At 60.9% G+C, this 15,456-nt stretch overlaps 4 protein-coding genes across 4 annotated transcripts; 2 read left to right on the forward strand and 2 right to left on the reverse strand.

The window, feature by feature from the left end:
- Positions 1–78: 78 nt before the first annotated feature.
- On the reverse strand, positions 79–2,211 carry CHLRE_12g496700v5 (uncharacterized protein). Its single transcript, XM_001702343.2, has 4 exons — positions 2,002–2,211; positions 1,757–1,828; positions 1,425–1,556; positions 79–1,287 (listed from the first exon to the last, which is right to left on the reverse strand). Exons 1-4 carry the CDS (start codon positions 2,173–2,175, stop codon positions 1,105–1,107), a joined length of 561 nt encoding a protein of 186 aa, XP_001702395.1. The 5' UTR covers positions 2,176–2,211; the 3' UTR covers positions 79–1,104.
- Positions 2,212–2,350: 139 nt separating this feature from the next.
- On the reverse strand, positions 2,351–4,446 carry CHLRE_12g496650v5 (uncharacterized protein). The gene is made up of 3 exons (XM_043068017.1): positions 4,295–4,446; positions 4,147–4,224; positions 2,351–4,053 (listed from the first exon to the last, which is right to left on the reverse strand). The coding sequence occupies exon 3, from the start codon at positions 3,738–3,740 to the stop codon at positions 2,889–2,891; it is 852 nt and encodes a 283-aa protein (XP_042918348.1). The 5' UTR covers positions 3,741–4,053; positions 4,147–4,224; positions 4,295–4,446; the 3' UTR covers positions 2,351–2,888.
- A 1,708-nt stretch (positions 4,447–6,154) lies between these two features.
- On the forward strand, positions 6,155–11,339 carry CHLRE_12g496550v5 (uncharacterized protein). Its single transcript, XM_043068016.1, has 7 exons — positions 6,155–6,432; positions 6,635–6,741; positions 6,850–7,191; positions 7,393–7,509; positions 7,895–8,029; positions 8,254–8,313; positions 10,744–11,339. Exons 1-7 carry the CDS (start codon positions 6,399–6,401, stop codon positions 10,816–10,818), a joined length of 870 nt encoding a protein of 289 aa, XP_042918349.1. The 5' UTR covers positions 6,155–6,398; the 3' UTR covers positions 10,819–11,339.
- Positions 11,340–11,394: 55 nt separating this feature from the next.
- CHLRE_12g496500v5 (uncharacterized protein) lies at positions 11,395–15,456 on the forward strand. The gene is made up of 7 exons (XM_043068015.1): positions 11,395–11,654; positions 11,839–11,869; positions 12,277–12,562; positions 12,739–12,808; positions 12,960–13,243; positions 13,408–13,536; positions 13,662–15,456. The coding sequence occupies exons 1-7, from the start codon at positions 11,573–11,575 to the stop codon at positions 14,184–14,186; spliced, it is 1,407 nt and encodes a 468-aa protein (XP_042918350.1). The 5' UTR covers positions 11,395–11,572; the 3' UTR covers positions 14,187–15,456.

Raw genomic sequence — 15,456 nt, forward strand, 5'->3', positions numbered from 1 at the left:
CGGTCATGCCAACACGATCTGAGATTCTGGCCTGACCATTTCTGGGCCAGACTGCAGACTAGGCGTCGGCGGCATAGAAGATATCGGCGCAGCTGACAGCCACAGGGTGCCAATGTGCCACCTACCGCGTTGTGACGCGCTCAAAGCCGTAAAGCATATGCACTATGCAGGGTGGTGACACAACGCCCACAAGCCTGGGCAAATGGCGGGCATACTCAGCGTCATCACCGTGACAGCGACGCACATAGCAGTAGCTCGGCTGCAGGCAGGCAGGCACCAACCGCCACCAACAGCCGTGCAGGTTTGCCCCTGCGGCATCTTGTGTTACAAAGCGGGCACTGTCATAGATCTTGGGGTCTGCAATTGCAGTCCGTTCTTTATTTCACGACGGTGCCGCAACACAGCCGCTGTGAGGCTGAAGTGTGCAAATTGCGTCTTGCCCTCACGGGCGCACCAAAACATATACACAAGGATGCGCCCCTGGGTGTCCCGCACCCCCGCCCGCTGCCGCCCGTGCAAGTTTAATCCGGGCCTCACACCAATAACGCGATCACTGCAAAGAATCCCTCACTTCGGGCAACGCGAAGCAGCCATGAGCCCTCCTTAGCCACAAATCGTGCGACACGACCCAAACTTTAAAACCGCAGCCAACAAACTACCAGCAACCAAGGCCCCCATCTCACCGCGCTCGTCCGTCCTCGCCGCATGCGTCAAATGTTCAAGCAAATGGGCCCCACAGCCGCATGGCGTGCAGTTGAATGGTTCAGTGGCACCTGACACTCACACACACTCGCAGGCCGCCACTCGGGTCGCCACTCGGGTCGCCACTCGGGTCGCCACTTGGGTCGCCACTCTTGGCAAATGCACTCCCCGCCACGCTCCAGCTTACGCACCTGTCGCCACAGTATCCCACACCAAACCCTGACAAGGAAGAGAGGTCCAGTGGGCTGCGAAAAAACAAAAACCCGCTCATGCACGCCCCTCGCGCTAGCTAACGCTCTTTCCTTTCCGCGTAGCAGGAAGGGCACGCGGCAACAAGCCGACGGACAGTGCCAGCGCAAAATCGCCGCCGCTGCCCCCTGCTGCGCCCCTTGCGCCTGACGTCTACTCGTCGTCCTCGTCCTCAGTGGGCGCCTCCAGGTCCTCCGCCTTGATGTTCTTGCCCTTCTCGCCGTCCTTGAGCGCCTCAATCAGCACCGGCAGCACCTTGCTCTCGCGCGCGCCCGAGGCGCTGGCCACCACCTCGCCGTTGCGGTACATGCGGAAGGTCGGCGTGGACTTGACGCCCTATGGGAAGTTACAGGCCAGGTCGTGAGTATGTTGCTATGAGGTTTTGGGGGCCGGATTCGTGGGACAGGCAGCTTAGCACAGTTTCCAAAAATTGAGCCGGGGCCGGCGTCACAAGCGGGCACTCAGGCACTCACCCACGAGACCATGAGTTTCTTGGTCTCCGGGGAGTGGTCCCCCGTCAGCTCCAGCAGCAGCGAATCCGTCAGGATCTCAGCCATGCGCTGATATTTGGGCATGAACGCCTTGCAGGGCTTGCAGTGAGAGGACTGCGGGTGAGGAAAGGAGTCAGGAAGGGACGTGGCGTGTCTCAACTACCCGAGAGCCCCGCCCACTGGCTGTGATGACCAGCAGCCTGGCAAAGCCAACATGCACATCGGCTCATGCTTCTCCTTGCAAAGCGCCTGGAGCCAGGCGGGCGCTGAGCCTGGCGCAAACATGCCCCGCTAATGACTCGCGACTTGCTTGCCTTGCACATGACGATGACCAGCTTCTCCTTGTTAGCATTCAGGATAGCTTCCACCTCCTCTGGTGTGTAAATCTGTAGGGCAGAGCAGTAAGAACCCCCTGCACGCTCAACGCGAAAGCCATCTCCAGCCACTCCTGCCCGTTTTTGCTAGTCGCTGTCGTGACACAGGGTGCGCTATGCGAATATATGCACGTTAAAGCAACATAATCATGGGCGACGCGGTCGTTTAAGCGTCAAATACTCACCGGAAATACAGTTCCAGCGGAGGGCCCTGCAGCGCGCGGCTTGTTCGCGAGTGGATCGACCGACTGACGCGGTGCATCCGCTAGCGAACGCGGTGCAATGCGCAAGGGCCTCACAGCCTGGGCTGGGCGGGCGCAAGTCTGGCGCCCCGGCAGGACGCGCGACTGTACAAGCATGTTGGAGTAATAATACGCTTGAAGTGTGAATATAATTGAAACCCAAACAGCGTGGTGCGCTGGGAGAGGCCTCGGACTGGGTCATCACAAATCCCAGCGTGCATACCTTCCCTCGCTGCCCCGCCAGTCCGCCACCGCGGCAGCCTGGAACCCGCTGTGGCCGCGTCCCGGGCCCCGGGACCCATATAGTTGCAAGGTCAAGATACGTATTAGCCACGTGCAGATGCCCAGCCCATGTCCCACTGCCTGGGGAGCTGTGCGGTGCTCAATCACACCCCATGCCGCCTTCACATGATGAGTTCGCGTTGCTTGACCCCCCCCCCCCGGGGACCCGACTTATGCAAGTTGTAAATTGGCTGCCCAGCAGCCAGCACAAGTCCGGACCGACACCTGCCCTAGCCGTGGCTCCATACCTCCACCAAGGTTGCATCCCATGTGTCCGCACCAAGCCTGATCGCGCCCGGCCCTGCAGCGCACGCCCATTACCGGTAGTCTCAATCACACACTTGGACCACATGGTCGACATCCGTGATAAGCTCGCACGCTGCATGGTCTCTTCGTAAATCCACTCTTGTCAGTATGTGCAGGCACGACGCCGCCTCGCCTATTGCTCTCGAAAGCAGGCAGGCCCCAAACATCAAGGCAGTCACGCATTCCAAACGCCAACAATCACTGCCCACCGGCGGCCATGGCCACCTATGCTGCACACCTGCTCAAATCCCCGACTGCGTGCACAGAAGGATGTCAAACAGCACCGAGCTGATGCCATAGCCCTTGCTGTGGTCCTTATAGTGGTGGTGCATGTGGCGGCGCTTGAGGTCACGCAGCAGCGGCCCGGGCAGCGCGGTGCTGGGCACGTGGTGCATCATGAAGTGCAGCACGTCGTACGCCACGTACCCGTACCCCATCCCCGCGAACACCGCCAGCGCCACAGGGTACTGCAGCGTCGCCACCAGCACGCACCACACGCCGCCCACCACCACCGCTGCCGGCACCGGCGGGAACACCAGGCGGAGCTTGTCCATGGGATACTTGTGGTGGCAGCCGTGGAACAGGAAGTGGAAGGTGATGCCCAGCGGCGAGTTGAGCTCGGCGTGGAAGATGAAGCGGTGGATGAGGTACTCCAGCAGCTGCCAGCCCACCACGCCCATCAGCACCAGCGACACGGCGCTGGCCAGCGGCATGCCATGTCGCAGCACCGACAGCCCCAGGCAGTAGCTGAACAGCGGCAGCCACAGCAGCGGCACCACCCACCAGGGCGTCTTGCTGCATGACTCCACCAGCGCGTTGCCGAAGAAGAGGGGCTGCCCCGGCTCCGGCTCGTGCACCCACTTCCAGTAGGTTGCGCCCAGGCGGCCCACCTGCGCCACCACCGGCTTGGCGCGGTCAACAGACGGCTCCGCCGGGTGCTGTGATGGCCCCTGCGGTGGCTGCTGCGCCTGCTGCTTCTCTAGCTCCTGGCCCCGGCCTTGCTTCAGCCCTGTTCTCTGCCGCTGCTCCTGGCGGCCGCTGCTGCTGGCGAGCCCGCCTGAGCGCTCGGAAGCTGTATCTGTGGTAGGCGCCATGGCGACTGGCAGGCGCACAATAGCTCAGCGGCGTGCAAGGCTTCACAGGGCAGGCAACGCCTGGCGCCCCGCTAAGCGAAGGCACGCGCCTGCAGGAGGTCGCACCGAGGGCACGGTCTCCTGACGGACCACTGGCTTCGTCACTCGCCGCTGCCCTGCGTGCGCGCTGCGTCAGATGCAGGTGTGCCCAACTGCCGGGACTCTACTCCGCCTTGCACTTGTCGCCACACGCAGCGGTATGGGTATGCTTCGCCTGCTTGCTCGGCTTGTAGTCGTTATGGTTCGGGTCCGACCTGCCGTAGCTGATAAGTCCCTGCACGCGCGAATGCCAACGCAGTCAGCCGCGGAGTCGCGGGCAGACCTTCCACGCCATTCTCCTTCCATCACCAGCGTTCACGGGCCTCACCAGTACTATTAAAAGGAATCCACCCGTGAGCATAAGCTCCTTGGCGTTCTTTAGTTCCGAGACGTCAGTACGCAGAGCCTGCAGAGACCGTGCGCGAGCAAACGATGAGGGATGCCGCTTGCGCAGCTCTGTAAACCATGTCTCCTACCGTGATAATGCAAGCAGCTCCGCCCGTGATTAGAAACCTAGTCAATCCCATTCCAGGAGTGTCATAAGAGGTTAGGACAGCAGAGATCAAACTTGGGCTTATCGAGGATTGGAAGAATGGATTCTAGGTAACTACAACTTGTCATACATAGCGTGCGGATAGCACTTCTAAATCGGCCAACTCCTGTTGCACGAGAGGACTGCACGATGCACGGGCACGTACACGACCTTGTCCCCCAACCCCTGTCAACCCCCAACATCCCGGGGAACCAGCGGCCTTATCAGCCAACCAGAGGGCGGGTGTTGTTTCTCTGGGTCGCAGATGGCCCTTCGCGGCGTGCGTACGGCATGCCCCCTTGTCCCTTCACTTGTAATCCACATCCTTATCAATGCATGTTTCGGCGGGTTAGAGATTCCTCGACTTTGTCACCCGCTCTTGAGAGCAGTGGCCCCGGGCTATCTATCGCACACTTCCGGGAGCAGCCTAGAGTAGGCGGGGTTGCTCCGTGTCGCTCTCTGCTACAATGGCTACCCTCGCACCCCCTACACCCACGCCACGGATGACTTGCAACGCGAGCATGTCCAAGTATTTGCAGGAGCTGCAGCCAGGATGCAGCCTGGTAGTCGGCTGAAACCGACCCCGGTACAAGCTGCAATCCCTGTGGACGCCTGCCCCCACCCCCGCCCTCACGCCCTGTCACCCATCGGCCCGAGCTCGTTGCACCATGGGCGCGTCGCATTTGCTGCATACGGTACTCGCGGGGCTCCGAGTGGCTGAAGGAAGCGCGCGTGCGCGCTACTGGCTCTGGTGGCGTGGGCAGCCATTGCGGTGCCGCCGCAAGCGCCCTCCGTAACCCCGTTCCCTCGCTGGCGGGCCGGACGCATGTGCTTGGACCCGCTCCTGGACCCGCACACACACTTGGTCTCTCCCCCGATTCGCATGGGCGTCGCTCACTGGAAGAGCTTAGCGGTGACCTTGTATCACAGCGCCTTGGAGTGCCGCGTGCGGGGCGGAATCAAGTACGACCCGCATGCCTCTGTACTGCCCCCCCCCCTTCGTGCCGCACCTCAGCCCACTGCGGCACTGCGCCACGCCGCCTCATCTCCTCAGCTCCCAGACCTGCGGCCCTACAGCTGCAACCCCGCCAAGACGGCCCAGCATCTGCAGGCGCACCTCCCGATCCATTCTCCCCGCCGCTGCCGAGCACCGCTCCTCCATGGGTACTGCCGTTTGCGCCAAGGTGGCCTTACCCGCCGCACTCACCGGGCGCAACCTGCGCCAGCGGAGCTGCGCACCGCTATCGGCTGAGGCCGTGAGGTGTTGACGGCTTCAGCATTGGTACGGTACTCTCACCTCGACCGCCGCCTCTGTCTTGCACCCCGCCGCGGGCCTGGGCGCGACGGCATGGCGGCAGAGCACCAGCACGAGCGATACGTGCTGTCGGCAGTGGCGGCGGAGGCGTGGCGCGGGAGCCGACAGGCGGCGCCTCGGCTGGAGGTCGTGGAGGCCGCACCGGGACGGTTCGTCTCGAAAGCATTCTCGATAACAGGGCGCGCTGTGGTCTGGGAGAAGGCCTATGGGTGAACTCCTGGGAGTCCTGAGAAATTCCGCTTCCGATGCACGGAAATGGGACCTCACTCCTGGCAGGCATGAACTCGCATGTTGCACCGCAGATAATGTGTCATGATACTTTAGTCTTGCAATCAGCAGCGGCTTTCTGTGCTGTCATTTGGGCTAACGGTATGGATGGGGGGGGGAGAGGACGGGGGAGTGGCGAAACCAGAATGGATTCCGTCAGTGCCATTTAGGCCGTGCCAGCGACGCTCAAGGTATAGCTACTGCTTGGCTTGCAGAGGTTTAACTGCTGAGCCAGCATTTGCGCAAAATGAAAAGAGAAACAAAGCCCTACACATTTGACTTCAAACACTGACAAAGCAGCAAGGCGACTGCACATCAAGCTTACCATAGGCTTGCTTATTTTCGCAAGGACGAAATGGCGCAGGATGTTGACCTAGCAGCTGCCCTTAGTGCTCTCCTCGCTGCTCTCGGAGTCGCTAGCAGCGACGAGGCAATCCTTGAATATGCCACGGGCGTTTTAAGCACTATGGTTGAGGACGAGGGTGATGATGATCTGCAAGGTAGGCGCAGAGACCTCTGTTGTTGCAAGCGTGCCACGCATGCGTCGCCGAGGGTTTGACCTGCGCGTCTATGCAGGGCTTGCCAATGATCGTGGTGTGCTGAAAGCGCCTTTTATAACATAGGGCATGGTTTGGAGTGCTCGGCCTCTCCCCACCCGTGCACCCCCACACCCCACCCCACCCCACTCGGCCCCCTACGCAGAGAACCTGGAGCATCTCGACCTGCTGCTTGTGGGCGCGTGCGGGGACAGCTACGAGAGCGTGCCGGAGGGCGAGCGACATCTGCAGCTAGCGGAGATCGTCCAAGAGGTGTGGCGCCGCTTCACTGTTAGCGATACGAGGGCTTCTGCATACTACTGTACACCTGAGAGGCACAGGTGACTGAAAGTGCGCGCCATTCCTCCCGTGACTCTGCAGGCACGGAAAGCAGCCAAGGCCGCTTCTTCCGCGCCTGTAACCGGCGCAGATGCATCATCCGCAGCCGCCATATCGGCAGCTAGTCAACTCAAGGGGCTAGCGCTGGGCTCCTACTCCTCAAGCAGCCTGGGGAGAGGCGGCGGCAGCACAGGCAGCAGCGCGGGCGGCAGCGTCTACGGCGGCCGAGAAAACGTGGCGCCGGACGGCACAACCGCAGGCTGTAGCAGCAGCAGTAGTGCCTCGGCGGCGGCTGTGAGGGAGCTCGCTGCGCTGTGCTCGGGCGCGGTGCCGGACGGCTTCCTGTTGTACGCCCTGGAGCGGAAGTACCACGGCGATGCGGAGGTGGGCTGCGCATCCCGTGATCAGAGGGCTGGGTGCTCGCTGTAACTGCAGGTCCTTATCAAGCGGTCCAGTAGGGTGGGTAGATGCATATGTAGGACAGCTTATGCTGCAGGGATTGCAGCATGTGCGGGTGGCCTTGCCAATCATGCGCGATGGCACAGCAAATGGGCCTGACGTGCTGCCTGTTGTGTGCTGTCGCAGGGCCTGGCGGCGTGGCTACTGGACGCCAGCCCTTCGGACCTGCAAGAGGCGACTGAGCAATGGGACGAACTGCGGGACCGGGAAGCGGCGGAGGCTGAGCAAGCCCGTTTGCTCAAGGTGCGCGCGTGCGATGGGATCCTGTCACCACTTGACGATCCTTGGCAGGCCGTTCACGCCTCAAGGGCAGCTCGTGGCGCCAGAAGAGGGCGGACTGGGACGGGGCGGGGTCTTGTATGGGCCCGGGAATGGCAGTCCCGCCATGGATGCGCGAGGTCGGCGATTCTCGCTCCGGCAGAATTGGACCCCCCGCCATGGTTTTGCTTGTAGTCATCAGGTTGGAAATGTGTGGTCGCAATGTGCATAGTTACCATATTGCCGCATGCCGCCCTCTTCTCACCCTTCGTGTGCTGCCTGGGAAGGGCCGCCACGGACTGCTCGCGTGGGGAGTGCTCTGCTGTCTGCTAACTTCTCTCGCCCCGGTCGCCTACTCTGTGTGCTGCAGGAGCACAACAAGAAGCAGATTTTGAAACAGTTCGACCTGCGGCCGGTGACGGCGCCCAAGGACCCGCGCAAGGTGGCCAAGGGCGTATCGGCCCCGGACGCCTTCATTGGCAAGGAGGCGGAGGCGCAAAAGAAGGTGCGCGGCAGCAAGGGTGCTATTGTGGACATGGGAGTGGACATGGCACATGTGACATATCATGGCAGCTAGTGCAATAGTGCTGGATTGTGGGCCGTACTGCCGCAGCACGTGCGCCTGTGCCGCAGGGTAGCTGTCTTGGCGTGCTGATGCGAGAAAGGTGCTCTTCGGTGGCGTTAGTTGATTGCAAGCGGTCGTGCTGGCCCTGATGCCATTGAATGCAGGTGCGCTACCTGGACGGCCGTGTGGTCAGCAACAAAGGCGAGAAGTTTATTATTGAAAAGGTGAGCGATGCAAGGATTTCTGCTACACCGTAATATGGGCGACAGAAGCGGCGTGTTGGTGTGTTAGGAAAGCACAATAGGAAGGGGTCGACGCTGTGTGCGCGTGCGTGCATGTGTGTGTGTGTGTGTGTGTGTGTGTGTGTGTGTGTGTGTGTGTGTGTGTGTGTGTGTGTGTGTGTTAGAAAACACGAGATAGGGGACACGCAAGCTGTGCGATATCACGATATGCAGTGCTTGAGCGGTCGCGCGGGCGGGACTTTGCCTGAACCGACCTGGCGAGCCGAGGTCAACCATACTGACCCGCAGCCGCGTAACCTGGAACCACTTGATGTCCTTCTACCTAACCTCGGGTGGAGATGTTGCCACACGCCCCATGGGTGCAAGCCCATGCTTATGCCGACGTGCGCGGCACTCCTAGAGCCCGATCAGTTCGCCCGAACCCTGATGTCTCACCTGCAAGCAAGGCAGGAAATGGCAACAGTAAAGGGCGGGCAGGGCGCGTCAGCGCTTGGGAAAAGAGAAACGGATTGCGAGGGCGACGAACAAGGAAGCAGGAAGGAGACACGGCCCACTTCAGCCCGTTAAAAAACAATAGATTAAGGTTACGCGGCTGCAAGGACGAGAGAGGAACAGGGCGAGACATGTCGACGACATCGGGGCAGGCGGCATGGGCGCGGGCTGTCGGCATGGGCGTGGGTGCGGCTGTCGGTTGGGCAAGACACATGTGCAACGCTAGTACGCTGCTGACATAAATGCGAGGATGGGCAAGGGCGGCGATATGACGGGCTGGCGGGTGCTGCAACCCGCTCCCCACTCCGCAGAAGGCCGACGGAAGGACGGCGCTCGCGCTCGCGGCCGCATCCGTGTCATGGTGGGACAGGGACACAACAGCGACCGCAGAGCGTTACAGGGAGGACAGGGCGCTGTGCAGCAGCGCATAGCCAGCCAACCAACGACCACGCGAGAGCAAGCAAACCTGCCACCCGGCATGCGCAAGGCACCGAACCCACACGCACCGCGCGCGCGTGTGTGTGTGTGTGTGTGTGTGTGTGTGTGTGTGTGTGTGTGTGTGTGTGTGTGTGTGTGTGTGTGTGTGTGTGTGTGTGTGTGTGTGTGTGTGTGTGTGTAAAAGAAAACGAAAGCCCGCCCAACGACGCGCCGGAGTTACTTACTGGTACCTACCAATCTACCGAGCGTCGCGTAACTGTCGTGACCCAGGTACTCATACTTACCCGCCATAAGCCTGGAACCCCACGGGCGACCAGTCAGCCTGACCCCGCGATGCACCTGTATGCGTCCATGCTCCGCACCCTGTGTGTGTTAAAGAGCACAAGGAAAACGTTGCGCAAAGACAGTGCATGCGATGCAGCAAAGCGACGGTTTACGGATGTTACCTGAAGTTACCTCGCATACCTGCTGCGGTGAGCCGCCGGTCTTACCAACCGGAAATCGCGCAACCCCCGCTACTCTAACCTCGAGGGGGGATTCGTGTCCACACGCTCTCAAGGGTGCAAACCCATGCATGTGCTCACGGTACCGTGAGGCCCAGGCACTCCTACGATTCCTAGCTCCGCGTCGCTACTCCTGGCCGCTAAGTCCAAGCTCCCGCCCAATCCTCGATGAAATTCTCACCTACGAGCGAATAAGAAAACAACAAAGCACAGGGCGGCAGCAGGGGAGTGTCACCCTGTGTGTGTGTGTGTGTGTGTGTGTGTGTGTGTGTGTGTGTGTGTGTGTGTGTGTGTGTGTGTGTGTGTGTGTGTGTGTGTGTGTCGAAAAACGAAACGGAAGCCCGCCCAGACGACGCCGGAGTTACTTACCGATACCTACCAATGTGTGTCTGTACAGTGTGTGTGTATGCATTCGCCCTGGGCGCGCTACAACGTTTACCCAGCACGCTTAATGTCCTGATTCCTGCCCGCTTGTCATAGTCGAGCTCACTTACGGGCGACAGAGGAATCTAGGGCATACGGCGGCAGCGAGGAAGCGTCACAAGCCGGCAAATGGCATGGGCGACAAGTGGGGCGGCGTGCAGCAGGCAAATTAAAGAACATGCGGCCTAATGCCCGTCCACTAAGCATCACACAGCCTGGATAAACGGGCGAGTTAGGGGTGGCGCGGAACTTAAACGGGGCCGGGCGGGGCTGCATAGGGGACGTGGGGGGCGGCTGTTGCAGAGGCGCAAACGTTTCTCTTTCTTTTGTGAATAGCGCAACAAACAATGAACGCAAATACTGTGTGTGTGTGTGTGTGTTCGCGTGTGCTTGTGTGCATGTGTGTATATGTGTGTGTACACGTGCGTGCCCGGGCGGCTTAGCCCTGGCTGGCGGTCTGCAAATGAGATATTTTACACAGCGCATAGCGGCTTTGTCAGCTGGGCTTACGGTAAGCAAGCTTGTTCCAACTCATTTATGCTCCTCTGTTGTGCAGATTGGCGAGGAGTGGGATGGCGGCAGCCGCGGGAAGGTGTACACCAAGGGCAAGCGGGGGAAGGGCTTCACGTAACACGCTTCTGCGTCTACGGCTGCCTCCTCCCCACCGGCACATGCGGCGGTTGTGCAGGCCTGCGGGTGCGGAGAGGGATATCAACGACGATGGACTTAAGCTGCGTTTTGCAGAAGGTTAGGGCATGGATACCGTATGCCGGAGGAGCTGTGTCGTTGGGAGTTCACCAGTTTGTGCTGTGCCACGCCGCCCTGGGAGCAAGCCTGGGAGGCCATTACAACCGGACCGATGAAGATGCAAGCAAAGCACAAGCCAGGGGCCGAGCGGGGAGGAGCGGTGGGCGCTGGTGCGCTGCCTTAGCGTGGGCTGGATTGCCTGAGGACAGGGGTGTCTGGCTGGTGAGCACTGGGCCCACGGCGTGGGGCGGGGCAAGGGCGCTCCGAGGGGCATGGCCGTAGATAGCCACCGCACGGACCCGACGGACGAGCCGAGGCCAGGACCAGCGGTTGAGCGTGCTGCAAATAGATTGAAGGGCTGCAGAATGCATCGAAGAGGCATACGTTAAGAGGTCTAACGGAGCGCGCCCCGAGCGACATGCACACTTTTGCCTGACAAGTGCTCCGTTGAACTCCAACTGTCTGCGGTCAGTAACACAGCCTCATTGCGTGAAGCAGCGTCGCGCGCTTGCAGGGCATCCGTGCGAGGCAGTGATCGGCATAGACAATACATACACATGACTGTGATAGGCATTGAGCTCATAAACGAGCGTGAATCCAGCCTTCGTCTCACCGTCTGACGACGCACACTCCTCGCGATGGCCCGCCGGACTCTGTGCACTTGCTACGTTGGGCTGGTTATCCTAATAGGCTTGGCGGGACAAGCTCGCATCGCTGCAGGTAGGAAACCTCGGCGCACCAGAGGTTGGCAGGGTTTGCATAGCCGCTTGGACCGCTTCACTAGAATCCCAAGCTCCTCGCCATGCTTACAGCAGTATGAGAAAGCACGCAGCGCATTAGCGGTGTTTCCGCCGACGATGGCCGGAGCATGGGTGTCGAGTAACTTTCAGTCCTCCTTTTGCAGGCCTGGACAATTCGGCTCGAATATCATCAGGGTGAGTCAACACCGGTATGTAAGGGTACCGGGGCCCAGTACACAACTGCGTTGCCCGCTCGTCCAGGCGGAAATCCTACTTCCAATTTGCGCTTTCCACTCCATGAACCGGCATGTGGTACAGCACTATCGTGCAATGCATGTTTCTGTGCATCGAATGGACACAATTGAAACGGCGTCAACCGCCCCACTGTTTAAGGTTTGAGTGCTCATGCGTGGGCAGAGACGTTGGCGTTGGATGGTACCTTGAGTAGTGTCAGGCCGGAGATGATGGAGGGCGCAGGCGCCACTTGGGCAGGCCACGCCGCATCAAACGCTAAGAAATTGAGGTCATGACGTGCCCAAGGCACTGAAACAAGCACTTGAGTGCCAACAAAGGACATCCCGCTCATTCCATCCCTGCTGCAGGCTGGGTGCAGACAAGCCGCTGTGCGTCACGATACGCAGCTTCCCTGGGGACTCGAGCCTAGCAGCAGCGCAGCTGCAGACTGCCTCGGGTCTCCATCGCTTCACAGCGGAGGAGTGCCAACGGGTGCAGCCGCTGCTGGTGGCGGAGCTTACCAGCGCGGCCGAGTCGTGGGGAATCCAAGTGACGCGGGCCTTCCGGCCGGTGACATGCACGGGGGTGGCCATCTCCGTGTGCGGCGCCGTGTCAGACATGTCATCCATGCGAGCTCTAGGCTCACGTATGCAGGTGGGAGATTTGTGTACGTGTGGTGGCGTACATGTGGGTCTGTGTGGATGCCATCGCCGCCATGTGTCTACTGAATGGAGTGTGGCACGACCGCCAGGGTGTCCATGTGTGACCGGCCCATTTAGCTGTCAGTCCGAACTGAGCCGCATGCGCAATCTCTTGTGTCACGCTCACAGGATACTTCACCGCGGTACTTCCGTGCCCTGTTCGGCGTCAAACCCTTCGTGACCGAGTGCCCCAAGCATTGTGAGTGGCGGTGTGCATGTCATGAACTTAGCGTTCAGATTGCGGGGTCCTGGCGCATGGAGGCTAGGCATTGCCTGGGCTGCCCCGCCGTGGTGCCATATGCGAACACCGCCGCTGAGGCGCTCCCACATGCACTGATGCGCGCGTGCAGACCGTGACGCAAGGCTGGCGCTGGAGGTACTGGCTGCCCGCGGCAGCGCTGACGAGTGCCTGGTGGTGGTGCGGGGGGACGGCTGTGACGCCCTCATTGCGCGCGACGACAGCGAGGAGGCCTCTGTCGCACCGGTGCAGCTTGTCTCGGGCGGTGATGCCTCGGACAAGGCGTCGGCCGCTGCTGTGTACGAGGGGGCTGCGCACGTCGCCAACGGCGGCGGCAGGCGGCTGCGGGCGCTGTTCTGGCCCTTCTCCTCGGCGGGCGCTCGCAACCATCAGCAGGTGTGTGCCCGGTATTGTTTGTGCCCGGCCAGGTCTGTCTAAAGGCTGAGGACAGTCGGGGCGCTGGCCGTCTGGCGAGCTGCTGGGCAACGACAGTCGTGTCGTCACCCGCTGCCTCGTGCTTACGGGTTCCTCCTTGTCCCTGCCTGCGCCTGCGGCCGTAGTGCGAGCGCAAGGCCTACTCCACGCCCTTTGTGATGAACCCCCTGGTGGACCAGCTGCCGGCGGGCCCCGCCCCCGGCTCCACCCGCTGGTGCTTCGGCCTGCACCTCATCTCAGCGCCACCAGGCCAGGTCGGTTGGTACGCTGCGCCAGGGAGCGAGGGCCCCACTTGCGGGTGATTTGCCTGATTGTCTTCTGCGACGGCACTGGGTTAACCAACACGGCCCTACCTTCTGGCCCTCCACACCTGACGCAGAGCGACTGCAGCCGCGCGGACGCCCTTGACACGATGGAGCTTGTCGCTGATAAGGCGCTGGGCAGCCGTCTGCTGGCCGCAAAGCTGCGGAGCATGCCGGTGCGCGCTGACGACGCCTCCTCGTCTCCCTTGGTTGCCATTGAGAAGGACCTGACCACCGAGTGGGTGGCCAGGCTGGCCGATGCTGACGTCGTTGAGGTGCAGCAGCAGGGCCACTTGCTCCGCATCAGCGGCCTCAGGCTGCGCTCCACCCATGACGCCAGCACCACCACCACGCGGCACCAGGTGTGCCTGGAACTTGCGTCCGGGGCGACACTGGCGGACCTGTGTGGGGGCGGCAGCTGTGTGATGGCACTGCGGGACCCGAGAGGCAAGTGCTGCCCCAGCTACACAGCTGCGGCTGCGGGCCCAGGGCAGCGTGTGGTGGGGACCGCCGGCAGCAGCACTGGGCAGCAGGCACAGCAGCAGAAGCAGCATGAGGCTGGCGGGCGGAGAATGGCCCGCTCGGCGACAGAGAAGCTATAAGCCACATGCGTGTGGCGGCGGCAGACCGCAATCAGTTGAGCGGGCGTAGAGGAATGCCGGATTGCTGGAGTGAAGCTGTGCGATGGCGCGGCTGCCTACTGTGTGCTTGTCGCGCGTGATCAAACACCAACTGGCTGTGAGCATGCATTGCGGTTAGGACACCTGGCGACCAGTTCCATGACATTCTTTTATTATTCACTGGGCCCAGACATACAGCATGCGTACTTGAGCTTGACCTCTAAATTAATGACCCACTGTTGCTCCTGCAACAATCGAATTTGTTGCCGTGTGATGCATATCGGTGGGTGTGTCCCATACCGGCCCCGTACAGTTTCCAAATTAACCGCTCGTCCACCGGCTTCCACGCACCCCTGTCGCACTATGCGGTTCCCTTGCAGTTGTTTAGTCTCCGTTGGTTGGTTTGCCCTGCCTTGGGGAGAGGCGCGTTGGGAGAGGCCGCTGAGGTGGAGGCTAATCCCGTCCTTGTTATGGGTGGTTGGAGGTGTGGAACTGTGCATGGCTTGGAGTAAGGTGGCAAGTGGGGTCAGCGTGTTGCTGCTGCTCAGGGGTGCGACTGCCTATAGGGAATGTGTGCATGTATTTGCACATGCATTCAAGAAATTGCTCATCGTGTTTGTCCGCTGCTCGTTGCATGCCGCAAGTGTAAACCTGGCCTGAATTTTGGAGCCTGATGGAATGTCTTTTGGGTTGAGATGTCAGCGCGTGTGTGGAACCGTAGGTAGAGGAGGTGAGGACGACGACTGGGTCACCAAAGCTGAGTGAGCCTGTGTGCCTTGCTGAGTTGAGATACTGAAGTGGCTTGCAGCGTGTTGGGGGCCCTAAACCGTCGGGCATGAGCCACGTGCAAGGAGGTAGCGATTGATTGCGGCGGCTGGTGCGAGCACGCCACGCCGTCCAGGCACCGTGCTTCTCCGTGCCTGACCCGAGGCTGCGGCCGCTTCCGCTGGTGGCCTGTGCCGCAGGTTTCAATCGGCCCGTACATACACGTGTGTGCACTAGGGGCTCATGACTTAACTTCATCTTATGCATTGCTTGACGACCTTTGACGAGTACGGTGCCTAGTGTACTACCGTATACAGCCGCCCTAGGACTTTGCCTAGGCTAGGTACGTTGCGCACACGCGGCATGCGGTCCTTTCACTTCTTTGCAAGTTCGCGGGTCGAGGTGACAAAGCTGCTTGCTGCGTCAGGCACCGTGATGGATTATGGGTAGGCATGCGCAATGCCGCACAGCCGCAGTCTGACATGTT

Source organism: Chlamydomonas reinhardtii, chromosome 12 (genome assembly GCF_000002595.2).
Source record: "Chlamydomonas reinhardtii strain CC-503 cw92 mt+ chromosome 12, whole genome shotgun sequence".
Classification (NCBI taxonomy): Eukaryota; Viridiplantae; Chlorophyta; class Chlorophyceae; order Chlamydomonadales; family Chlamydomonadaceae; genus Chlamydomonas; species Chlamydomonas reinhardtii.